Source organism: Durio zibethinus, chromosome 2 (assembly GCF_047325235.1).
Source record: "Durio zibethinus cultivar Kanyao isolate XHJ-2024 chromosome 2, ASM4732523v1, whole genome shotgun sequence".
Classification (NCBI taxonomy): domain Eukaryota; kingdom Viridiplantae; phylum Streptophyta; class Magnoliopsida; order Malvales; family Malvaceae; genus Durio; species Durio zibethinus.
In genome coordinates, this window is record NC_143163.1 from 35,215,275 (window position 1) to 35,243,055 (window position 27,781).

Here is a 27,781-nt window from a genome sequence, read left to right on the forward strand (position 1 = left end):
AGTCATAGATTTAATTATGATCCAAAAATCTAAAAAGTGTAAAATTTACACTTGTGTAACCGGATTATATTATATATATATATATATATATATATATATGGGAAGGGATCAAGTTACACAAAAAAAAGTTCTATACTTTTTTATTTTTTTTTAACCATTGATCTCAATAGATTTAAATAATAAAATTAAGTATTTTTTTTTCTTTTTCACTTGTCTTTCCCATTCATTGAATTTATAGAAATAATTTTTTTCTATTTTAACTTATCTCTTTCATCCTTTAGATATATTAAAATCAAGCATTAAAAAATGTATAAAACTAAAAAAAATATATTTACATTGTATAAGTTGAAAATGTATAAAAAATTATTTGATATATTGACAATAAAGTTTTTTAATTTTACAAATAAGATTGACATGGTGACACATGTCCTACTTTTTTATTTATTTTTTATTTTTTAAATATACCCTAAGCGACATGTATTACCATTTTTAACCTTGCTTATAGAATTAAAAAAGTTCATTATTAGTTTATATGATAATTTATTTATATATATTTAAGATAATTGGATCTTAATTTCTAAAAACTTGGGGATATGCAACATTCTTGTAATTTGTTAGTAGAATGATAAATTTTTAATTTGAGTGATTAAAATTTAATATTTAACAATCTTAAAATTTAAAAAGAAAATCATTAGCTCTTAGTTACTAGTTGCCTCTTTGATGAAAATGAAAAAAAAAAAAATCCAGGTTTATTATGGCTTTTAAAGAATTTTAATAGCATAATTGGTTGACACCTTATGATATGATCTTAACATTTTTGAATCATGTAAGATACTGTAAATGGCCTGAAAATCACCAAAAAAAAAAAGAAAAAGAAATGCAAATATGAATTATGACATGCATATATTTTTATCTTAAGAGCATGTAATTATTTATTTTCTTTTTTGGGACGAAGAACGTATAAACATGAACTTCTTCTAACAATTGGCCGCAAAAGAGTTTGCTCAAAAGGAATGGCTCCTAATAGAACCAAGCCTGTTCGCTCCCTACTATGACTGGCACACCGTACCAGAAGTAGCTTCTACAGTTAAATTTTGCCCAACGAAGCCAGTCTCTTGCTGACAATCTCGTTCCCATGGCTTTAGTGAAGCCATAGAAAACTGGGACAAAAAAGAGAAAGTGAGATTTTTCCCAATTTAAAAGTTGATGATGTTCTGCAGAAGCGTACCTTAATTTGGCAGACTGCATACGGTTGTTGCTTGTTCTTTGGAGCCATTGATTTCACATAGGAATTATAATATCTCACAGTTACAGCTTATTATAGCTAGTACTACGACAGAATTAATAAAGCAGGGAACCTCACCTGTAACCCTAATACCATACCTTGTCATTTCACTTTCACACTATATACAGTCGCATGAAACACCTTCTTTTTTGGCATTTTATTTGTTAAAGAGGTTATGATATTTCCAGTGTTTATTAACTGCAAGCCAGTAAAAATTTTCTAAGCCACTGCAATTTAGATGAAGAGTGGTCAATATACTTTGTACGTTTTTCCTTTCCTTTTTTTTTTTTTTTCACTATGAACTTGTAAACCGGTTAAAAATTAATGGAATAAATACAATAACTCTTAATAAACATTTACAAAAAAGAATCGAATACTTTTTGTTGGAGCATTATCGCTTTTTATGTTTATGTAAGTAGAATTATTTTACCATCCTCAACCATATATATGTTTATATAGGTGAATTAACAACAACTTATAAATTGAAATCAATGCAATAACATCAATTATGTTGTTGTGTTTTTGCTCTATTATCCTTTGGGTGTTCAGGAATTGAACATTGCTGAAGTATTTGCAATCAAATTTGCTTTGGAGATATTTGTGAAATCTGGGAGGTATGAAGGTGTGGGATTGATTATAGTCTAATTCGAAGATTGCTTTGAACTGGTGTCCAAAGGAGGGTATACCTCGGAGACACTGATCTATTTTTGCTGAAATTGATAATTTCTGGCCGGTGATGTCAGGTTGCTTAAGGTTTATAGAGAAGCAGGGGTTGACAGAAATGAGATGTTCATGTGGCGTGGTGGTAACATGGCTTTCTGTTTTCTTTGTTGTTTTAATTTGTCATATATTTTCTTTGCTTCTTAGGCCTTGTGTGCCTTTCTGGTTCTGTTTGTAGATGTTGGGAGAAAACTTTTTGTGTATTGAACCCCTGTTGTAACCTTTTTTCTGGTTGTTAATAAAATCATGGCTTAGCAAAAAAAAAAAATCCAAGTCCAACAAATACGAAAAGCATAAGCATAATTTTTGAACAAAAATGTATAATACGTTCCATTAAAAATATATCCTCAATTATGATAAAATATTTCTGAATTAATGGCATACTTCTTAAATAAAATCCAGAAAACAAATGAATATTTCATTCCTCTGTATAAATTTTATATCCGTTTACAAAAAGAGATAGATCATCACTTTTCTTATATCATATGAATCCCAGAAACAACAATCCCCTTGACTGTTTCAATCAAATGGAAAAACATCAAAGCAGTAGACGTGGGTACGCTTAACATTATCAAAGCCAGTATCCCCAAAGCCAAGCTCGGCCTACTATTCATCAACTGGGATTGCAAAACACCCAAAACATCACATATAATCGAATCATAGCTCGTGTAATAACGTTTCTCCCACTCCATCCAATCCGTCGGTGGCTCGTAGTTGCTCTCGATCATCTTCAACTCATGTATTCTTTTCCGTAGAACAATCATGTTTTCATCTACAAGTCGTCCGCTACAGTTTTGATCATGAGCCTCTGATCTTCTCGTGGCGATTATTTTCGTCGAGATCGCCTTTTTCCGATTATGGTTTTGAAGGCGTGTTCTTGAGCAACGAAAAGGGTTGAAGAAAAGTGATGATGAAGATAGAAATGTTGATTGCATTTCTTACTTTTTGATGTGAAGAACTATGGAAGGAGATAATAATCGAATGATCTAATCAGAAAATGCCGTGGAGTTCTATATTTATAACAGATCTAATGATTTTAGATATAATATGATGGTATAATAAAAAAATTTATAATATAAAATTCATAAAAACAGAATATAAATTTATTTTAAAAATTAATATTAAACATATTAAAAGAAATTATAATATAATAATTTTATATTTTATATATTTTACATAAAATAAACATAATATAAATATATAAATTATAAAGTTTAATTTATAATCTTGATAGATTAAATAAAATAAAGTCGTGGGGCATGTGACTTTGCAATATCTTAGGCAATAAGGGATGGCCAAACCGCGTCTTTCAGCAGCGGCGGTACAATTTTGTAGCACGTTTTTTTAGAGTGGATCCCCTGATGCAACGGTTATCACGTCTTGATACCGACATGTAGCTTACCCAAGTATTTCTAGAGGTAAGAATTTTATGCAACTAGAAGCTAAGCTCAGATCATAAGATTTACTATGTTAACATATACAGTAATTTAATTTATGATTGATTTTATTATTTGGGTAAATAGTTATGAAAAATTAATAGCATGAGATAGGTGATATAGAGTACTTTTCATGAGAAAAAAAGTTAAAAGTAGAAGAAATTAATTTATGTAATTATTTTTAAAAAATAAAATTTAATATATACAATATTTAAATTTTGTAACAACCCCTTTTTTATTTTTTGAAAATACTTTTTAATTAAAGGAAACTATTATATAAAAATTACATACGTTAATATTTAAATTTTATATCTATTAAATATTATTTTAAAAAATAAAATTAATTAATTTATGCACTTACGATTAAATTATAATTATATGTCCTTTTATATATTTAATCATGCTTATTGATATATACATCTAAGTAATGGACTAATTAATGCTAAACTGATTGATTTCAGTTAAGTTCAGGAACGAGAGGGGCTTTAGCTTATACAGTGTATTCAGCATTGGGTAGGCAAAGTTTCTTGTACGTTGCATCACTGCTTGACTTTCGTTAATTGAGAATTTAATGAAGACACGACGTGGCGCTCGTTATTTTGTTAAGGTTCTCTGTATCTTCATTTAATAGCAAAGACACAGAAATAGAGAGACGTGGGAGACTTTAAAACAAAAGGAATCTTCGGGGAGATGGCTAATCTGCATCCCTCACTGTCGGCTCCAATTACGAAAATTATAAACACTCACGGTTAGGGTAAGGAGGAAGTGATTTAAAGATATCGATTATCTTAATTCCATTGTAAATAATAATTTTTAATATTTATTTATTATATTATTTATAAATTACGTATTATTCATGTAATGCTTATTAAATTAATTTATTAAGTGTTCTATATATGATTTTAATTTTAATTTATTTTTTATAAATTAAATTAAATTTATTAATAATATGTATAAAAATGGATTTTTATTTATTTTATTTCGGGTTGGGTTTCTTGTCGAGTTCCACAACAGGTGACCATTATATTTATGATTTAATACGTCAGATTCAAGTTTTTATGTACAGTGTTTCTTTGGATATTAGATATTATTTATTATGAATTTAATATTATTTCTTAAAAAATCTAATACATTATTCTTTTGCAGAATTCAAAAAATAACAATGCATTAATTAAAATTTTTTTAGTTAAATTAGCTAACATTTCTCAATAAATTATGCTGTCAAATACACTGACATGAGAGCACCTGAAAATTTTTTTAAAAAAATTATGTAATAAGTCGCTTTATAAGTTAAAGAAGCATTTGAAATTGGATTCTAAAGTTATAAAATATGATTTGACTTAAACTGAAATATTCGAGTGATATAATAATGTGAAAATAGAAATTAGGCCGCCATAAGAAGCATCTCAGCACCGGCAACGGCATTAACTTTGACTTGTTATGATTGCCAGAATATTGTTGACCAACGACAAGGTCACCATGTGAGCAAATATTTTATTAGTTATCTTGGGGCGGTTAAGGTGAAGCCGTGAAGGCGGGCAGGCAGGCAGGCCTGCAGAGTTGTTTCTTTATATTTACTATGAGATAACGTAATCATATCGTTTGTAATAAAATTAAGTTTTATTACTTACCAGAGATTGGCAATGTCGACAAATTTTATATTGATTTTAATTTTTTTCATATTATATTAATTAATTATTTGAAAATAATTTTCGAAAATAAAAAAAATTGTTTCACTCAAAGCCATATATTATACTTACAATTCTCATATTATATATATATATATATATCACACTCAAAAAAAAATAAAAATTCAAAGTTATTTTATCAGAGTATTACATTAATTAAAAAAATATATATACAATATCATATTAACTTCGTATCATTTATAAGCTTTGTATCTATTATTTCCATTAGTGTGACATTTAAGACATAACCAAAAAGAAGTGGTATAAAAAAGTTAACGTCGTATCATTTACAAGCAGTAGACATGAAGGAAAGTTTAATATTGCTTACACGTTAAATTCATTTAGGATAAGCAACGACAACCTTGGCGTGGCGTGACCGCGTGAGCAAAACAAAAACAGTTAGGATAACAAAAGATTCTTTATAATATCAATTATATGTATATGAGAAATTATTTTATTTATTATTAATGAAGTTTTTAAATTTTATACATATTTTAAGGTATTTTTAAAAAAATAAATATATGTATTAATTTTTTTTTACTTTAGTGGTGAAATTAAAAAATTATATTATTAGTATATCAAATAATAACTTTTATATAGAAAAATTATATATTAATATAATTGAATAAATAAATTTAAGTGAGCAATGCCAAATTGGTCAAGCAAACGTTAAGTTATTACAAATGAAAAGATCATGATTAATAAAATAAAGAATTATGCGTGATGAAATGTTCAATCATACAACAACATTCACATCAAAAATAAAAAATGACCTTTAATTATAATCCTTTTATCATAGCCATGACATGAAACAAAACTACAGCCATTGAAGTTGGTAAGCTAAACAGAAGAAGAGCTCCCATTCCCAAAGCTACGCCAGGCCTTGTTTCCATCAGTTTGGATTGCAGATACCCTACTGCTTCACAAACATCGAGGTCATAATTTGCCTTTTTGTATTGCTTCTCCCACTCCATCCAGTGCTTGGGTGGCTCGTAACTCTTCTCCAACATGCTCATCTCGTGAATTCGTTTTCTTAACACAACCATGCTCTCATCAACAAGCTTGCCATCGAAGTTGTGACTATGTGCGTCTCTTTTCGCCGCCAGTATTTTGATATTCAGCGGTTTCGCTCCTCCGAAACCCTTTTTTCGGCATATCGGGTCACCGGAGAACGGACGTGGTGCAAGAGCTAAGGAATTGCAAAGAGAAAAAGTAGTTGCTTCCATGGTTTTAGGACGTTAAACAAAGTTGCAAAAGTTTTCACAAATGGTTGGTGAATCGGCATTCGGCGGAGTAATTTATAGACCAAGTGGGTGTTAGTTATTAACACGAGAGGATTTGGCATTTACAAGTTTGATTTGGCAGAAAGTCAATGGCTTAGGCCCGACAGAAGGGTGACGTGTGGGACATTCACTTTAATAAGAAGATACTGTAATAAAAGGACGGGGAATGTGTCTTGTGCTGTTAGGGGGCGGCGATTCCACCGCGTAATTTGATAAAGGACTTCTTCTAATTATCATTATCATGGAATTTTATATATTTCTTCACAACATCTATAACTGTAACATACATAATTTAAACTTCATTCACTCACCCGGTATTCCTAGTGTTCATGAGCTCTCACTGGGCAGAATTTTTTAGTGCAATGGAGATAGGAGATAAGAAAAAAAAATTACAGATGATAAAATTTATATTCTAAATATATTAGATATTATATGAACCAATTATGCTACATTTCAAATTCATTGAATAGAATTTTGATCATAATAAGGATATTTTTCTCCTAGCCTAGGAAAATTTGAGGAATGAAAAAGAGAATATGTTACCTACAATTATTACAATATAATTTATTAAATGTAATTTAAAATTATATGAAATCTATTAAAATATTATGTGAAACTCATTGTTGAATCTATATATGAAAATTAGTTTTGTTACCTGTGCGATACATAGAATAATTTATCTATTTAATTTTAAATTATAATTAAACAATCATATTAAATTTTAAACAAACATATAAACAAAATATAAAAGTATTATTCAAAAGTATTAAATTTCTTGTTTTTGGAATTGTTTAAGTGACAGCAGATGATCATCTTCATAAAATATCTCCTAAATTTATATAATTGTCAATTTTAAACTTGAAAATGATGCATTTTAATTTACAAGATGATGTAAAATTCCGAGAATATGTACTTTTCTTGGCTCAAAGGATATAAACTGGATAATGAATAACGCTTAAAAGTATAATAAAATATAAATTAATTAAATCATCATTCTCATAAATTAAAAGTATATAATTTCATCTTCACTTCAATTATTTTCCATTTACATTGAAATGTCCCTATTTGATGAAAAAAAAAATTATTTTGTTACAAAGTTAAAGAAAATAATGTTTTTGATTATATGAACAATTTGATTGAAAGGGTAAAAAAGTTGTAGATACCTAGAAATAATTTTACAGTTATGAAAATTTTGAAATTTAAACTTTCCAAATCTTATTTTTAAAAGTTTTTTAATTTTATGGTTTTATTAAAAATAAGGATTGAAGTTGAATTCATTTGACCCAAAAAATGATACAGAACAAACATAATCGAATTAATAAATGCAGCAATTCATAAATTGCAAAGAAATAATTTTATAATATTGTAAATATTTACATATAAGTATATACATATGCTAAAATAGAAGATTTTGCTTTTAAAATATCAAACTTCAAATGCAAAATCCTTAAAAAAAAAAAAAAATAATAATAATAGATTTGCTTTTAGTCTGCCAAATTTTGTCCGAAATACTAGAGCAAAGAAAAAGAGTTAAGTCAAATTAAATATTTTAAAAAATAAAATTATACCATGAGTTCATGACCAAATATTTCGTAACCCTGCTTGGTTACGTATAGGAGTCTGACCAAACTGAGACAAACGGCAACCCTTGCTATAAGCTACCACAAGAACAATTAAGAGCCGACATACATACTTCTAGGCTAGTTGATATGCTTGAATGTATCCACTTAATTGGCCAAAAAAATAATAAATAATAAATCCATCCCCTGAATGAGAAGCGGAAGTACTAAGTCAACTAAAAGGTGATGTCGTTGTTAAATCTAGAGACGATAATATTCTGATGTGCTGAAAGCAACTGATAATGCTGTCCCACGATTTCTTCGATCGGAAATATCAAGGCTCAGGACCGTGTCCAAGCGAAAGTCTTGGCATCGACAAACTCTCTTGCCTCGTGAACAACGCAACTACGTCAAAATTTCTCAAAGACAATACGATACGCAATGCGGTATCGTTGTAACGCCTTGAAATCTCTTCTGTAGAGTTGTAACGCCTTGAAATCTCTCCCATATTGAGAATTTGCGAAGTTTTTCTACACATAATATGCAAAGACTTTTTATAAACAAAATTATGATATACATACACTGATGATCATCTGGAAATTCCATCATATACACGCATATATACCACTTAAAACTATTTGATATCATATTCAATGTGTTTCAATGAATACTTAGGTAAAAGATAAGTGGAAAAGTTCGTGAGCCTGAAACAAGAAAGCCGATAAGAAAACCCCATGGAATAAGTAAATTGGCACCAGTTGAGGTTTCTCTCCCTTTCTGTCTCTTCCTAATAAGTAAATGAAGTATATTTTTGTTTACATATCTGTCAGATAGTACAACTACACATGAATTAAATCCAAATAGTTATATTTTAGTTTATTTTTTATGTTTCATATATTTTAGCTCGGAGGTACTTACTTTTTTCCTTGATAATCTGTGCTTATAATCTGTAAAATTCAAAATGCATTTTGATCTTCATAAAAAAGCAGGACATGACTTTTACCATTTTAGTAGGTGTCAAAGCTTTAAAATTGGCTTTTTTTTATTATGATTGTAGGTACCCAATCCCATTTAACCTGCATATTATTATTATTATTATTATTATTATTATTATTATTATTATTATTATTATTATTATCTCACTGTATTTGGTCAGATATCTTTTCTCTGAATTCATATTGCACCAAATGTTTTGGTGCATTAAATGCACCAGCTCGTTTAAAGAGCAATCTAGTTCTAGATCATGACCGACCGTTATCAGCTTTAACAATTGGCCTAACTTTGGACATGCAAATTTCAACAAAAATTTTAGATCTTTTCGAATTGATTTCGTCAAAAGTCTATAAGTAGCTGTCCAATAAACAAGAAGACATAAGGGAGGAATACAGAGCCTAGGGAATTGAGAGAAAAAAGGGATATATGTCAGCAAAAAAAAAAAAATGATCACAGCCTTTTTATTAAAAAAGGAATCAGCAGTGAAAAAAAAATTTCGAAAACAACAAAAAAAATTTTCAGAAACAAAAAAAATATTCTTGATTTGGTTATTTTAGATTTTTTTTTTTGGGTAAAACTGGTTTAAGAAAGGCGTTGGGAAGGTTGTAAGGGTTTTTTTTTTTATTTTTAAAATTTTTTTATCAACCAAATCTAAAAAAATTAAAATTTTTTAACGACCAATTACAGATTTCAGTAATAAGAAATTAGGATTTGTTGAATTTTTTGGTCAGTTGACGATTTTGACTACTGATGCATGACGATGACTAGTTAAAATTTAAAATCAATGATAATCGGTGAGAGATGATTTGAATTTTAAAGAGAGGAGTTATAGATAAAAAGAGAAAGAGAGAGCGAAAAGAAAAATGAAAAGAGATATGATTTTTGAACTTTTTATAACCTTTTCAAAATAACACCGTTCTAGCATTCGGATCCATGTTTGGCCCGTGCCTTAACTCACGCTTCAACTTGTGCCTATCCTCACCTGTTTGGCAAGTTTTTTTTATTTTTTTTTATTTTGATTTTTTTTATTTTATGTTGATATTTATTTTTATTTTATGTTGTTGTTATTATTATTATTATTATTAGAAATGAGTAAAAATAAAATAAAGTTAAAATAAAATGTAGATTCAGTAAAATAAAAAAATAATATGCATAAATATTTAAAAAAATCCTTAAAAAATAACTATTTAAAAAAATTAAAATTTTGTTGCAAGCAAAATATTATTTAAATTTCATCAAAGTGTTAGGATAAATTAAAAAATAATTTTTGTTAAAAAATAATAAAATAAAAGATCAAAAAATAAAAAACAATGAATTGTTTAAATGAATATTTTAAATGTAATTTAAAAAAAACTGAAAAAGTTTGATTTTCTTCAATTATTACAAGTAAAAATAATTTTTTGGATTTCACCGTAAAATTAAGATAATCTAAAATTATTTTTACTAAAATAAAGGTTTATTTAAACAATATGAAAAATAATAAAATAAAAATAACAAAAATAAAAATATTTCTTTAATTAAATATCTTAATTATCATAAAAAAAGTTTTAAGATCTCGTCAAAAAATTAAGATGATCCTAAAATTTATTTAAAGTTTTTAGTCGGGATAATTCTAAAATTAGTTTAATAAAATTTGAAGATTTCATAAAAAAGTTGAGAGAATCCTAAAATTAATTTTAATAAATAAACAAAATATCTTTTGATGAAATTTTAAAAATTTTGTGAATGGTTGATTTTTTCAAAATTTTTTCTAAATAAAATTTTTTTATAAATTTTGACAAAGTGTCGGAGAATTTATATAATACGAAATAATGATAGTACTAATTTTACAATAAAAAAATATTTTTCATAAATAAGTTTTAAAAAAGTAAATTTAAATATAAAAAATATCACATCATCAAGATTAAAAGATTATACATATTTAGTTGGTATCATTCTTCGAACGGGTAATGTAAGGGTGCTAATTCTTTTTTCACTTGTAACTATACTCATTGATCAAATCTTGATTTCATAGACCTAAAATTTTTTTTAATAAATATTAATTAATTTTAAGATTTTTATTAAAAGATAATATTTTTGGGTAATCAATCACATATTTTAAAAAAAGATTGGTAGAGATTTCAAAAATTTTTATTAAGTATAGCAGTTAAGTCTTTTGAACAAAAAATGATTATTATAGCTTGGCGACTTTGCTAAAAACGATAAAGAGTCAAGCAAAAAATTAAACATGTGTCATATAAACTTTGATTTTATGGTTGTTTCAATATTTAATTTTAATTCTTTATCTCATCTTAGAATAAAGAGAAGCCAAAAATTTGATGGTTTCATTTAGTTTTGTTATGTTATTTTACTTATTTAATATTGTTGCTAATTATATTGTTAATATTATTTTTATTAATAATTGCTACATTCTTTCACAAATGTGCATATTTGTATTCATATATGAGTTTTATACTCAAGCTTTCAAATCTATCCATTTCTAAGAGGGAATAAAGTATCTACGTTTTTGTGAGGTTATAATGCCTTTGCTTGGTCTAGTGAAATACTTTCATTTAAGTTAAAACATTTTTCGTTTATAGCCCATTATGGGTGAGAATCAAGGGCTTTGCTAGTCAATAGTGGATGATGGTGAGGATTAATTGGAAAATCTTTTTAGTCTTTATTAAGTATCGAACCATGCATATAATGAATCTTAAGAAACTAACCTTATACAAAGCCATACCATTTTTGTAGATTATACTTTAAATTAGGACACTTAAGAGAATATTTATTTTAATACAATTACTAACTTAATTCGATCTTGTTTCCTTTTGTTTCATGATTATGCATCATCATAAACATTTGCATATGGGATATGCTTGTCAATGTGCTAATATAAATTAGAAGATTTTCATTCTTACTTCGAAAACACCATAATGATTTTCTCTACTTCGAAGCCCACCGTGTGTGAAGAGACCAGTGTAGTGATAACTTTATCTTTAGAAGCCCAAAGCAGAATGAAAAACTGTTTGAAAGAATTTGAACAAAAAATTTTGCCTGAAGAAATTAAATTGAGGCTTTAACAAAATGACATTTTTGAGTTAGTCAAGATTTATCATCATGTAACAACTTCTAGGAAGATGGCTTTCGAGGAAAAATATGGTTATATTGTCTCATTCCTTGAGGTGCCTATAGAAAACTAGCTGATAAGAGCTTAAGTTCAATTTTAGGACCTTGCTCATAGATGTTTCATATTCAATGAGATAGATGTGACCCCAACGATCGAAGAGTATATCACATTGCTATGGTTGCATCTCTTCAATCTATATAACATCTATTGGTGAGGTAAAAAAATTGGATCTCGAAATAAACCTGCTTATATAATGGAGGTCCCCACTCATAATGTAAACATATATATCCAAACAAAAGGCAAAAGTGATTGCATTCCATAAAAAATCTTGCGTTATTACATCATTAAACATTTAAAGGATGAATGAGGTATGAGAATGATAGCTTTGGTAATTTTCGGCTTAATCATTTTTTCAAAGGTCTTGGGGCACATTAAGTTACTAATAATTGATTTTCTCGAGCAGGTGGATAACAAAATTAATCTTGTTCCTTCTATACTAGTAAAAACTTTTAAATCATTGAATCGCTGTTGAATAAAAAAATGATGCTTCATAAAGCGTGTATAGTTACTCTACATTTGGGCAAAAAGTTATCTTTAGCATTCTGTGGGTAAATTTTATCCTATTTATAGTAATAAAAGCAAGCTAATTGAAGAATTCTGCAATGTTTACTGTTTAGAATCCAAGTCCAAGAAAGAATGGGTATCGATGTTGCAAAATCTCTCTAGTGCTCAATTTATAAAGAGAGCTTTATGGATATCACAAGAAGTCATGTTGTACAAGTGTGGTGACAAGCCATGAGTTCCATTCTTAGGGCCGTGAAGAGGTATAAGCTATGCTTCAACAATGATTCGTCGACAATTAAGATTAAAGCAATTCATTCCGATGACTCATGGCCTTCAAAAATTAGAGTTTTCTTTTAAGGAACCAGGGTTTCTTAAAAAGGTGAAAGAGATTATCAAATAATGGAAGTAGACCCGAAAAGTAAATCGTAAGAGGTACACAAACAAAGTTATACCTGAATATTTTATATGGAGAAGTGAATGCATCACAAGCAAAGTCGGTCCCAAAGAAAAAAGATTGTGTCACCAAAAAGATACCTATTGTGAAAAGATCCCTGAAAACATGAAAATTATGAAACGCAAATTTGAAAAAGAGAAAGAAATATAGGAGTTTGAAAAAAAATGGCTTTAATATGAGATTAATGAATGGAAAGATAAGAATAAGAAGAGCGAGACAACATTTCGAAGGCTTGAAAAAGAACAAGAAGAGATTTATGAAAACTTGCATAAGGCTTTCATTTTAACAATCATTGAATTTAAAGAATTCAAAAAGAACACATCATCAAAATTAAAAGATTATACATGTTTAATTGATATTATTTTTTGAACGAATAATGTGATGGTGTTATTACGTTCTTTACTCATAACTGTATTCTTAGACTCAACACTGATTTATAAATTTAATTTTTTTTTAATAAATTATAATTAATTTTAAAATTTTTATTAAAAAATAATATTTTTGAACGATGAATCAACTTCTTAAAAAAATTTGGTAACGATTTCGAAAATTTTCGTTAAGTCTAGAGATCGACTTTCCGGGGATAACACCGATTGTGCCTTTGGGCTATACAGCAAGAGGTATGCTACTTCCAGCTCATCATAAACTCTGCCTTAACCACGGTTTGAACTTGAAACCACCAAATCGAATGTCCTTTCAACCATGTTATTAAGGCTCGTGGATATTTCTTTTACTTTTTTATTATAATTATATAAAAGGGTATTTTTATAGTAAAATTACAGAAATAACTAGAAGCTCAAGGTTATGAATTATTGCTCCCATAATAATCTTAACTTTCTCATTTTGCTCTTTTGGTAATTGATTTATGTTTTCAGAACCACGATCTTATTCTTTTCCATGGTGTCAATGAAACAGTTGCTTATGAATTCATTTTGGACTTGAGAGTCTTTAACGTAATAATAATATTCCTCCTCTCTCTTTCTCTTTCAGACGTCCATATTCAATATCTCTTGTAGCCGGAGTTGGATAAGTTCTGCGATGATCATATCTCCATTAGGGAAAAAATTGTTCAAATTGAGAACAGACAATATTATGAAAATGCATTGTCTTTTCTTTACTTACTTTTTCCTTTTTTAGATAACAATAAGCAATTATCAATATACATTCATTCTACTATGTTCAAAAAAATATTGCATTTTTCCTATGTTTTTAGATTTGAATTATATCAAGAATACAAACATATTAATATCTCCTCAAAAATTAATGATTACATTTTAATTCACGATAAATTGTGGTTGTATAGAAGGTAAGCCACGTACGAAGAGACTTGAACATGAAAGGTATTGAACCTGAAAGGTATAAATTGCATGATTCCTGGAGGAAATCAACATAGCAGTATGCATTAGGAAAGCTAGATTTTCCTTGATTTAACCTGTAATTAGACAACAAATGTCAAAGATGTCAGTGACTGTAGCACAGATATGGCTCCTTTGGATGTCGTAAAGATCCACCACGGGCAACATTTTACTTGGGAGATATACAGTAAGCATTGATGTAAAGGTGATGGAATATAGAATCATCTCATTATAGCTCAGAAAATGCATGAGACCTTCCTTTATTGCAAAGATACCTCCTTTACTTAGCATCTGTATGACATGAATCAATAAATAGTAGCACTTCTTATAACATCATTAGTACCTAAATGATTACAAACCTTCTAGGATGAATGGTCCGATTTGGTCAAATGGACGTGATTCCACCTGCTTATTTTCTTCAACTTGTTTTAGCGGAGGAGGTTGGTCAGTTTCGAATAAAGGCTCAAGCTTTAGCTGTGGTTCAATCTGCCCAGATGCAGGTGCCTTAAGCTGCTGGTATTGGGGTCCGTTTTTCTCAAGGAGGTAAGTGGTACAATACCAAAACAACAAGATTCTAGTTTGTGCTATCACTCTATCCCTGATGTGACTTCCTCCAAAGGAGAGTCGCTCAAGTGCCTTAATTTAAGGGGAAAAAAAAAAGAGAACTTATAGCTAGAATTGACCGAAAGGAAATCTCATGAGAATGCTGAAACCCTAATAATATCGTCTACATTAATCCTGACATTTTCCTGCCGCTATCCATACAAGTTAGTCCTACTACTAAATGGTAAGTACATTGTTGTGAGAAAACTATTTTTAGCACATTAAATTTAAGGAAAGCCTGTAGCATTTTCACTTTCTTTTCAGATTAATCCGTTCTCACCAATCAATGAACTGGGAGGCCAGTTTAAAGTAGAATGGCCATTCTTTAATACAAGTTGCTATACTTACAGAACCTGACTACTCGTACTAACTTTGATTTGAGAAACTGAACTACCGTACAAGTTTTAGTTCCTTTATGTACACTGGAACGAGGACATTCCAATTTCCAATCTTAATAATGCTGATTTTCTTAGTCTTAAACAGAATATTCCAGTTCATAATTCTGTCTTGTCAAAGCCGGAAAGTCTTCTTCATTCAAATTCAAATAGAGGCAATAATGTCTCTTCATACCGGTTCTCCCGTCTGAATATAAAAGGATTGCTGATGGTCAAATTTAAGACCAGTAAATTCATTGATGTAAAGCCCTGAAAGCATGTAAGCAAAGATGTAACTTATCTCCATGAAAGGACTAATAAGAGAGGCCTGGTTTATCATCAAATAATGCAACAGCAGAGCTTAGTAATAATTTATTTACCATCTTATTAGAGAAGCACGGGGAATCCAACGGAAGGTAATCGGTGTATTATCTGCACTTACGTAATACCCTCCAAACACAATGAAGACAGTCATAAGAGAGGGTCCCAAGGCCATTGCGGCTTCAGTGGTTGGAACCATGGCCCCCACTGTCAGACCTATTGCAGATGCAGCAAAAGACTCTACAGTCACAATTCCGCACAACTTTTCAAATCTAGAAAGTCAAACTTCTAGGTCAGTTCATTTAATCACTATGATAGAAGAAAACATATTATCACCTAACATTTGACGCTTAGTGCCTCAATTGGTTTTGTCACACATTTCAATCGAGTTCTTGACAACCATAAACCAAATTCTTTGTGTTTACGATGGACAGGTTTCACGAAAAGAGGCAGGTAATAATATGCAAAATATAGCCTAAAAAACTACACAATTCATTAGACAAGCACACCTCGGAACCAACTAGTTGCTTGCTTTTGTCCATAGCAATGGTCTTAATAAGAATTCTATTAAAATAACAAAAGGAATGACTACAAAAAGTAAAACATTTTTTTATAAACTACAACAAGATCCTTTTCGTTGCTTGTATTGTCATTACTCAACAGAAATCCATGCTTACCCATTCTTAGTTATAAGCGCATGACCCAAGCAAATTTGATAATCAGTCATCTCCTAGAAAAGCCATGAACAAAAGCTACAATTAAGGGTTCTCTCCTGTGGAGATGTATCAATTTGAACTTTTTATGCAGCATTGACCAAAATATTAATGATAATTGTTTCTTTGTTTTTTCTCCATCTTCACAATAGTTAGGTGTGAGGTAATCAATGACTTCAACAAAACATGACACTATAAGATTTAGTGCAACAAATTTACATCTAGTTAAAGAATATAAAGAGCCTCGTTATAATGCGAGTCGATTGATTATGAAAAAGACCTGGACAAGGTGGGATGAAGACAAGCCATGGGGTACAGCACAGCACCAAACATTAGAGGAAATGCTGCCCCCACAGGTATCTCAGCTATCAATTTAGAAAGTAGATAGGGTCCCAATGCGTAAGAACCCTTTGCACGTTCCCTGTCTACAATTGCACATTCTTTGGGAAATACACCCACAGTCTTTGTGAGAGCTGCCATTGCTGTGTTTATTGCAGCAACCTGACACATGGTACATAATTACCAACAATGTTAAGGAACTTCAATAAACTCAACGCTTATGTCACTTAAGAATCATATTTACATCATTAATTACTCAAGACTAGTTGCTATTCAAGAAGGCTACAACAACAACAACAACAACAATAACACACTAAGCCTTATATCCCATACTCTGGGGTCAGCTATATAAAAAACCAAATAAGAGAATCAGGTTAGATTGTAGTTTGAATCTTCTTGCGCCACTCATTTCTATCAACAACCACCTTCTCATCCAATTCCTTAACCATCATATCATTTTTTATTATTTGCTTCCATATTTTTCGTAGTCTACCTCTAGATGTTTTGATCTCTCCTGGATCTAAAGACTCAATTCTCCTAATTGGTGCATAGCTAAGCCTACGTTTCACATGCCCAAACCATCAAAAGTGGCCCTCTCTCATTTTCTCTTCAATTCAGACTACCCCTAATTTTTCTTGAATCTTTTCATTTTTTATTTTGTCTTTTCTAGTCTTACCACACATCCATCTAAACATCCTCATCTCCGCTACGTTTATTTTCTTCTCATGTTGTTTCTTAATAGCCCAACACTCAGTTCCATATAGTAATGCAAGCCTTACAGTTGTTTTATACAACTTCGCTTTTAACTTTAAAGGCATGTTGCGATCACACAATACATCTGATGCACTTCGCTACCTCGCCCATCCTACTTAAATCCTATGTTTCACATCTGCTTCTATCTCAATATCACTCTGAATAATTGATCCCAAATATCGTAATTAGCTACTCTTTGGTACTCCTTCACCATCCAACTTCATCACACTAGTATCCACTTCCTTGTGACTACTAAATTTGCATTCCATATATTCAGTTTTAGATCTAATCAATTTAAAACCTCAAGACTCCAATGTACTCCTCCATAATTCTAATTTTGTATTAAGGGCATCACAAGTTTCAACAACTAAGACTATATCATCAGCAAATAACATACACCATGGCACCTTATCTTCGATACGTGTAGTGAGTTTGTCCATAACTAATGTAAAAAGGAAAGGACTTAGTGCTGAGCCTTGGTGTAATCCTGAGGTAATAGGGTAGCTATCTTATTCAAGAATGATAGATAATTAAATATGCTGCCTTTTGGACATAAAAAGATCATATACTTTGTAGAACAACAAAGAACCAACTTCCAGGAAGGGGTATGGTTCAGTGGCTGCAGGAGTTAGAGAGTGGCCTCAAGAGTGTCCTTCAGCTATGGCACCATAGCAAGAGGATGAAGGCTCCTAGGCAATGCCAGCATAAAGTTAGAAATTAACCAATTTTCTGCATTAGTTGAACCACCCACCAGAATCAATGAACAAACTGCTAATATATCCATAATCTGAGAATCATAATAACCTAATAAGCCTTTTGTTTGCAAGGGTGTAGAATTCAAATGGCTTTCTTTCTATTTACCATGTGCATCAATTTCTGGCATGTTAAACAGAGAAAAATCTTACTCTCCACCTTCCACACTCACCTAATTCCCCTCCACCAACCTCTCCCACAAAAAGCACTTGAATCAGTTCATTATGGTCCACTTTCTTAACAAAAGCACAAATTATAGCCTAAAGTAGGATCAAAGGAACTTCATATACTGCAGACATGCATGGTTGCAGTTTTAAAACATAAAAGAAAACAAGAATTTCAAGGAAACTGAAGGTTTCGTACCTGAAGCAATCCTATTCTGTCTTGCATGGATGTTTGTGTTCTTCCCATTCTCCAGAAAACAGACCCAAATATTGTAGCTGACGCAATTGACATTCTCGCTCTAACTTTATTTGTCGGTCTATCACAAGAAGCCTGGTCAACAATTTTGAAGATTGGATAAAGAAAGGAAAAGAAGTTATGATCATTCTGAATATACACAAGTACATGCATGTGTCACAGGTCGAGACTTAAGCTCCGAACCTGCGCAGCTCCAGGACCCGGGCATCCATTAATCTGGCGTCTCAGATCAACCTAACTGCCACGGTTCACACCCTTGTTAGGTATTGTCCGCTCTGGCCTCTTTGGCCTCACGGTTTTGTCCTACAAAAGGCGCCTCACAAGGCAGAAGTGGTGTAAACCCTTTTATACCCCAGTGACCCTCCTATTATGTTCGATGTGGGATTCAGGACTCCTCCTTAGGTCCGTAACATTCTCCCCCACCCAACCTCGTGACGACACCCTTGTGAGGTATTGTCCGCTCTGACCCCCTTGGCCTCACGATTTTATCCTACAAAAGGCGCTTCAAGTGAGGTATTGTCCGCTCTAGCCCCCTTGGCCTCACGGTTTTGTTCTACAAAAGGCGTTTCAACAAGCAGAGGTGATGTAAACCCTTTTATACCCCAGTGACCCTCCTATTATGTTCGATGTGGGATTTAGGACTCCTCCTTAGGTCCGTGACATTCTCCTCCACCCAACCTCGTGACGTCCTCATCACGGAGGTTGGCTACCCTGCTTACCTCTCTCGAGGCGCTTGGCATGGATCAAACGATTTAGGGTTGGCTCTGATACCACTTGTCACGGGTCGAGACTTAAGTTTCGAACCCGCGTGGCTCCGGGACCCGGGCATCCACTCATCCGGCGTCTCAGATCAACCTAACCGCCACGGTTCACACCCTTGTGAGGTATTGTCCGCTGTAGCCCCATTGGCCTCACGATTTTGTCCTACAAAAGGCGCCTCACAAGGTAGAGGTAGTGTAAACCCTTTTATACCCCAGTGACCCTCCTATTATGTTCGATATGGGATTCAGGATTCCTCTTTAGGTCCATGACACACGCACATGCACACACAATGCAAAAAAAAAAAAAAAAGAAGGAAAGAAAAATGATTAGCAAGACTTGTCTAAAAAACATCACAAAAGAGACTAACATGGTATACAACTGACTGTTTATTTAGGCATTTTTTTCATTCCTGCTCTACCTCCAAGGAGTGAATGAAACATTAGAAATTGGTTAAAACATTAATTATGTCATGAAAATGCTTTGCCATACTGGTTAAAATGAAGCAGTTAAATATCAGAAAAATGGATTACCATAATGTCTGAATCAACCAAAGAATGGATAGGAAGCATTATCCATAAATCCAATCATGTCCGTAGCAACAGAAAATTAAATAGACAGAAAAATCTATATTAAATAGTGGAAAAACGAACTTGCATCCATGCACGCTATAAAAGCAACCAAAATTGTCTCCACCAACCCCCTTTCCTCTTAGCAACAGTTTTCTTGCTGAACTTCATGCCATGATTTGGACCAGTCTTTCTACTAAGTGGAGAGGCACAAAGAGCTACTGATGACGGTGTTGAAAATGCCTCAACAGGATCATCGATTCTTTTCTGAGAAGAGTAGACGCTGTCAGCAGAACTGTGGTCAATGGATATAAGATCAGCCAAAAATTCAGCAGGATTTGCATGATCGGGGCACTCGTACCTGTTGATTAATGGATATCCAAGCCTAAGTCTCATCATTTCAGATTCTGATACACTGTTGTTAGACAATTTCCATCTAGATGCACAGTTCTGAACATAGTCCTTGTTTTATGAAAGAAAGCAAAAGCACAAGAAAAAACAAGTTCATGGTTCTCAAAGATTTTCACATACAATATCAACAAACCAATATATATATATATATATATATATATATATGTATGTATGTATGTATGTATGTATGTAGAGAGAGAGTAAATAGATCATCCACATTCACACAAACAAAAACAGCAGAACCATGGCTAGTCCACAAAATAGTATACAAAGCAATGCATCAGTATACAGTTTGCATATTATCTGTATTTTTCTTATTTAGAAGGAATATTGGTAAATGACGCTACAGCAATATCATTTTTTTTCTGTACTGCTAAGTTTTATGCTGATATGTGGACATATGCAGCTATATTTCATGCGTAATACAAAAGTTCTAGTGTTACATTAGAAATCTCATCCAACGTACCAGTATATTGATGCTAATCTGGATTTTCTAGTAGGTAGACTTTATGGAGTTTTTAAGTCCTAAACCCCACTATATGCCCTTTTAAAGGTTAACAAACATATTTTTAAAAACTAGGATATCACATTTCCCTGGTTTTGGCATGTCTCTTCCAATCACAAGTAGCTTACAGAGAATAAAAATCGTCCATCAATACACTATAACTGAAAGTGAGCATGACAAAGAACCATGGTTTGATTACAATTAACAGGAGCAAAGTTTGATTACAACCCAAATCTAGAGAAGTATTCCAGTGGCTCATCATGTGCAGGGCCAGCATAAACAAGTGCACCCTCGGTTGGCAACAAAATGTCATCAAATTTACCATACGCTAGGCTGATGTATGGAGCAAACTACAGTATGACCATCTTGTGCAAGTTGGCTTAGAGGCTTGGAAAGCATCAAGTCCTGAATGCACCACATGGAATTATAAAATCAAAGTCAACTCTGGCAAAAATTTTTATGATCAGTCAATCATACCAGTGGGAAGGAGACAAAAATATCTGTGCTTAACCACATCCGCAGCTAATGAAACCTATCTGGATGGATAATTCTGGTCATCCCTAGACAGGTGAAGCAGATTGATTAAACCTAGCAAGAGGAAACTTTGATTTCAATGGTCTTGCACATGGAACTTTGATTTCAATCAAATACCTGGGAAATTGGTTAAAACATTAATTATATCATGAAAATGCTTTGCCAGACTGGTTAAAATGAAGCAGTTAAATATCAGAAAAATGGATTATCATAATGTCTGAATCAACCAAAGAATGGATAGAAAGCATTATCCATAAATCCAATCATGTCCATAGCAACAGAAAACTAAATAGACAGAAAAACCTATATTAAATAGTGGAAAAACCAATTTGCATCCATGCACGTTATAAAAGCAACCAAAATTGTCTCCACCAACCCCCTTTTCTCTTAGCAATAGTTTTCTTGCTGAACTTCATGCCATGATTTGGACCAGTCTTTCTGCTAAGTGGAGAGGCACAAAGAGCTAATGATGACTGACTGTGTTGAAAATGCCTCAACAAGAGCATTGATTCTTTTCTGAGAAGAGTAGATGCTGTCAGCAGACTGTGGTCAATGGATATAAGATCAGCCAAAAATTCAGCAGGATTTGCATGATCCAGGCACTGGTCCCGGTTGATTAATGGATATCCAAGCATAAGTCTCATCATTTCAGATTCTGATACATTGTTGTTAGACAATTTCCATCTAGATGCACAGTTCTGAACACAGTCCTTGTTTTATGAAAGCAAGCAAAAGCACAAGAAAAAACAGTTCATGGTTCTCAAAGATTTTCACATACTATATCAACAAGCCAATATATATATATATATATATATATATATATATATATATGTATGTATGTATGTATGTATGAATGTATGTGTGTAGAGTGAGAGAGAGAGAGAGAGAGAGAGTATAGATCATTCACATTCATACACACAAAAACAGCAGAACCGTGGCTAGTCCACAAAATAGTATACAAAGCAATGCATCAGTATACAGTTTGCATATTATCTGTATTTTTCTTATTTACAAGGAATATTGGTAAATGAGGCTACAGCAATATCATTTTTTTCTGTACTACTAGGTTTTATGCAGACACATGTGGACACATGCAGCTATATTTCATGCGTAATACAAGAGTGCTAGTTTTACATTAGAAATCTCATCCGACATACCAGTATATTGATGCTAATCTGGATTTTCTAGTAGGTAGACTTTATGGAGTTTTTAAGTCCTAAACCCCACTATACGCCATTTTAAAGGTTAACAAACATATTTTTAAACAACTAGGATATCACATTTCCCTGGTTTTGGCATGTCTCTTCCAATCACAATTAGCTTACAGAGAATAAAAATCGTCCATCAGTACAGTATAATTTTAACTGAAAGTGAGCATGACAAAGAACCATAGTTTGATTACAATTAACAGGAGCAAAGTTTGATTGCAACCCAAATCTAGAGAAGTATTCCAGTGGCTCATCATGTGCAGGGCCAGCATAAACAAGTGCACCCTCTGTTAGCAACAAAATGTCATCAAATTTACCATACTCTAGGTTGATGTATGGAGCAAACTACAGTATGACCATCTTGTGCAAGTTGGCTTAGAGTTTCCTTTACTTTCTCAGCTTGGAAAGAATCAAGTCTTGAATGCACCACATGGAATTATAAAATCAAAGTCAACACTGGCAAAAATTTTTATGACCAGTCAATAATACCAGTGGGAAGGAGACAAAAATATCTGTGCTTAACCACATCTGCGGTTAATGAAACCTATCTGGATGGATAATTCTGGTCATCTCTAGGCAGGTGAAGCAGATTGATTAAACCTAGCAAGAGGAAACTTTGATTTCAATGGTCTTGTACATGGAACTTTGATTTCGATCAAATACCTGGGGACTAGTAAAATTAATATCTGACAGGTAAAGGCTCCTTTATGCCAAATTATATTTCAGTTGCCAGCTGAATGTCCTCTCATCATCAATTGTCAGTATCTATTATAGCTATTATTGGTTCTGAAACAGTCATTATAATCAGGCTCCTTTATGCCAAATTATATTGCTCCAACCAACGAGACATTCTATTTATATAGATGTTCTACAAGAAAGATTATAATTGACATGGACATGATATGATATGTGAAACTGAATTTTGAATTGTTCGTGCACATTCCTATATATTGCTGATATTCTATGAAGAACTTCCAAAGTATAGCAATCTTAGCTACATTTCATTCTTTGCACCCAAAATGCTCAATCAAGACTCCTTAGGTGTCTGACATATGTCACCAGAGGACAGGAAATTGTGAATTACTGAGGAATCAATTGGTCAACCATAGATATTATCATGAGGGATGGATTTTTGTTAAGCATTATAAGACTACCTAAAAAGAGTGAGATCAAAATGTAACATAGGAAAAACTTTAAGTTATCAAGAGCTATCTTATAAGAATTACATTGCTTTAATCGTGCATACCAGTTGTGGGTTCATCGGCAAATATGATAGATGGGCTTGCAATCAGTTCACAACCTAATGATAAATGTTTATTTTCACCACCACTGATCCCATGAACTTTGGCATCACCAATAATTGAATCAGCACAGCTGACCTTTTGAAGAATAATAAAAGGAATACCCAGAAAGAAAAACTGAATCAGATAATAATGTTACCAATAATTGACTATAAATGAAGCAAACCATTTTTCCAGTTTGTATTAACCCAAAAGCAAAGGTCATACAATTAGTAATATAGACAGTAGCAATGTAGCTAATAGGTTCCACAGAAGTAACTAGTTTACATATCCTTCAATTATTATGTAATGCCAATAACAGGTAAGAAAACAAAAGTAAACTGTGACTGTTTCCAAACCTCATAAGGTCTTGCCTCTAACATAGAGAAATCAAGTTATCCTTACCAAGCCTAGTTTAAATAAGAGATTGCTCACATATTCATCTCTCTCTTCAAAAGAAGATATCACTGGAAGCTGAAGTTCTGCAGCAAGAGATAACGTTTCTCGTACTGTCAACTGTGAGAAGAAAAGATCCTCCTGCCTCTCATAAGCAATCTACAACAACCAACAAACACTCATAGAAAAGCCAATCACACCCACAAATAAACTACACAGCAAATGATTTCAAATTTAATAATGTCATTACTCGTAAGCTTTATTTGAACTAGGCTTCCCATTGACCTCCAAAAGACCCGACAAACGTAATCGTGGCGATGCCAAAATTTGACCAGCCAAAACGTTTAACAGCGTAGTTTTTCCTGATCCTGATGGCCCCATTTTTGCGAGCAATCTTCCAGGTTTTGCCTCACCATTCACATTTTTAAGCAGAAATCGGACCTATCATAAAAAAAATATTTTTTCCTATTTAAAAGACAATAAAAGTCGTATAATTTTCATTTTCAGTTTCAATTTTAACATAAAAGGCTCAATATATTTTCAGTTTTTCATGCATGTTCTTGTGTATTTTCTTAGAAACCATACAGAAACGCAATAATAAATAAAAGAACTAAAAAAGAGAGAGACGAAATTGTTACCATTTACTTACTGATTTTGAGTGTTTATCGGAGAGGGAACAGGTGATATTCCTCCTTGTTATAGTGACCGGAAAAACTTTGCCAGCGGAGGGCGGAGCATCATCTCCATTGATGGAGACGCCGTCGTTTTCTTCACCGGTTTCATTTTCTGGAAAGTTCGCTGGGCCGGGCCCGGAGAACAAACGGAGCAAGAGAGCGGCGGCCATGTCGGCCAAAATCTGGCCTAAACCGTTTCCCCCAATACCAGACACCACATGGCCCACCTTTTTGGCGCCAAACACCAATTTTTATATAATTTTAAAATTATTTAAAATTTCTTTTTTCTTCTCGTTTGCGTCGCTCTGCTGAAGCAGAAGAAGCAAGAATGAGCTCAATTGACTATGAGCTAAGGAGAAACGATGTTGCCAAAAGATCCATGACGGAAATCTGATGTCGTTCTCAGGAGATTATGTATTTCAATTGTCACTGCAAGCCGCAAGCTGCGGCGATTTGCGATTGAACGAAATGGCCTCCGGTGGACGACACGTGTCCATTTGATGATAATGCGATATTTTATTTGGAACAAGAAAAAAATTGCTCTAGTGTTTTGACTTTTGAGTTTTGACCAAAAAACCAACACGCGGCCTGGTACTTTTCTGTTCAAAGAAATGCTATTGATACGAAATAAGGCGTTCATACTCAATTTTATTCTTTAAATTAATTTCATTGATTATCTGAAATAATTTTAAAAATTTTAGTTTAATAACTGAATTAATAAAAATTATAATTTAAATTTAAATTTAAAAATATATAAAACATATCATTTTATTTTATATATTGTTTAAGCTTTTAATTTTTAGATAATTTTATTTAATTTATTTCATATATATAATAAATTAAAATTTTAAAATAAAACTTAATTTAAATATATTTATTATTAATTAATTAAAATTTTAAATTAATAAATTTGATTTGATTAATAATATTAAAATAGTATAAATTGATTTAAATAATTTAATTTAAAATTAATTATATAAATGCTTTAAATGAAATAAATAATACCACTGCTTTTGAAAAAAAAAATAGAAACATTTAATATTGTTGTATCGTTTCGTTTTTTAATAAAATTAGCATTCGACTCTATCGGTTTGTACCAATTGCATTGCATCGGTAATGAATTCAAGAAATTTTTTTTAAAAATTTTCACTTATTTAATTTTTAATTAATTCTTTTTCATTTTATTATTAATTTTATTTTTATAATTTGATTTAAACTTGAAACTCGTTATGCTTTATATGATATGAGACCAATTATAAGATCCTACCAACAAAGCCCATCGAACAAAACTTATTTTAAAAAGAAGAGTAAAATTTATAATTAATTAATATTAAAAAATATATAATTTAATAAATTAAAATTTATAAATATATAAATTTATTAATTAATATAGAAATAAAAATTTCTCTTAATGCAATTAAAATTGGAGAAAGGGAGAGATAGAAAGAGGAGACAAGGAAAATTCCAAATAAAACAACAAAAGATTATTGGTTTTTTTTTTTTTTTAACAAAGAGAAGAAGCAATTTAGTTGTTGAAATATCTAAAGGATAAATAAATATATGAAAATTATCTCTTTCATTATCCATTGAAATTGTAGATTTCAACAATAAAATTAGAAGGTTATTACTTATTCTTTTTGTATAAACAAATATAATAAAAAATACACATAATAGGTAGAACACTCACTTCTTCTAAAATTTTAAATTTTTAAGTGAGAATTTTTTTTTTTGTATCTATTTTAGTTTGTGATTGTGATAGAGTATTTATTTATTATGTTGGAATTTTTATATCGATAAAACAATTAGAGAAATAACCCATGAATATTTTTTAAAAATATTTTCAATTTTGAAAATTGATTATTGAATGATTATTTTTTTACTATAAAAATATATATTTTGTACTATTAATAATGAAAATATTTTGTTACTATATATATTTAGATCAAATTCGTTTTTGCTTGAAAATTCCAACCAAATTCCTATCCATATATGTTTTTATGCCACTAACCAATGGTGTAAACCCTTTGTGTCCCTCAACGACCATGGTTGAAACTTGGGAGGCTAAACTAAAGAAGTTGAACCACTTCAACAAAAAAACTTTGGTTTTAACGAGCAACTTCTTGAAAGGAAGAGGAATTAGCTGAGATTCAATTCAAGTAGTATTAAGGATGATCCATACCAACACTATCCTTCAGCCTCGTAACTTATTAGTGACAATTTAGATACTTGGCTTATCGGACCTATCCCCAAAGGAAAAACACTTCCTATTATGTTCGCTTTAATAAATAGATGTATATTTGTCCACGGGCAACGGGGCAAGCTACTTGTCCGGATTGCATGCTTGACCCAACTCAGGTTCTTGGGTAGGAGTTTTTGAACTTATGTCTAATTTGGTCTGATTCAAAATATTAAATTATTATTAATATTGTAATATATATTTTAAAAAATTTTAAATTTTGTGAGTTCGACGAATTGTATCAAATTAAGTTTGGATAAAGCTTTAAAAGGTTAACTTAATTGGATTTGACCAAATTCAATTCTAACCATAAACATTTCTAAATAAAAGCAAATACTATCCGAATTAGTTGCTGATCCACCTTTTTATCAAAAGATGTTTGCAGACACCCCCTTAAGAAGAAAATATTTTTTTAATATTCTCTAAAAGTAAAAATTTTAAAAATTAAAAAATATATTTTTTATCTATAAAATTAATAAATTTATTA

General features: G+C 31.3%; 2 protein-coding genes and 1 pseudogene across 3 annotated transcripts; all 3 read right to left on the reverse strand.

The window, feature by feature from the left end:
• Positions 1 to 2,397: 2,397 nt before the first annotated feature.
• On the reverse strand, positions 2,398 to 3,022 carry LOC111317502 (uncharacterized). Its single transcript, XM_022919935.2, has one exon. The coding sequence runs from the start codon at positions 2,938 to 2,940 to the stop codon at positions 2,482 to 2,484; it is 459 nt and encodes a 152-aa protein (XP_022775670.1). The 5' UTR covers positions 2,941 to 3,022; the 3' UTR covers positions 2,398 to 2,481.
• Positions 3,023 to 5,878: 2,856 nt separating this feature from the next.
• On the reverse strand, positions 5,879 to 6,466 carry LOC111317503 (uncharacterized). The gene has a single exon (XM_022919936.2). It carries the CDS (start codon positions 6,353 to 6,355, stop codon positions 5,909 to 5,911), a length of 447 nt encoding a protein of 148 aa, XP_022775671.1. The 5' UTR covers positions 6,356 to 6,466; the 3' UTR covers positions 5,879 to 5,908.
• A 7,810-nt stretch (positions 6,467 to 14,276) lies between these two features.
• LOC111317698 (ABC transporter G family member 7-like) lies at positions 14,277 to 25,309 on the reverse strand (annotated as a pseudogene). The gene is made up of 12 exons (XR_016333361.1): positions 25,034 to 25,309; positions 24,633 to 24,825; positions 24,394 to 24,542; positions 23,951 to 24,087; positions 22,932 to 23,124; positions 20,135 to 20,411; positions 18,666 to 18,797; positions 16,738 to 16,958; positions 15,803 to 16,016; positions 15,620 to 15,703; positions 14,806 to 15,082; positions 14,277 to 14,465 (listed from the first exon to the last, which is right to left on the reverse strand). The product of XR_016333361.1 is annotated as an ABC transporter G family member 7-like (transcript).
• Between the last annotated feature and the right edge of the window lie 2,472 nt (positions 25,310 to 27,781).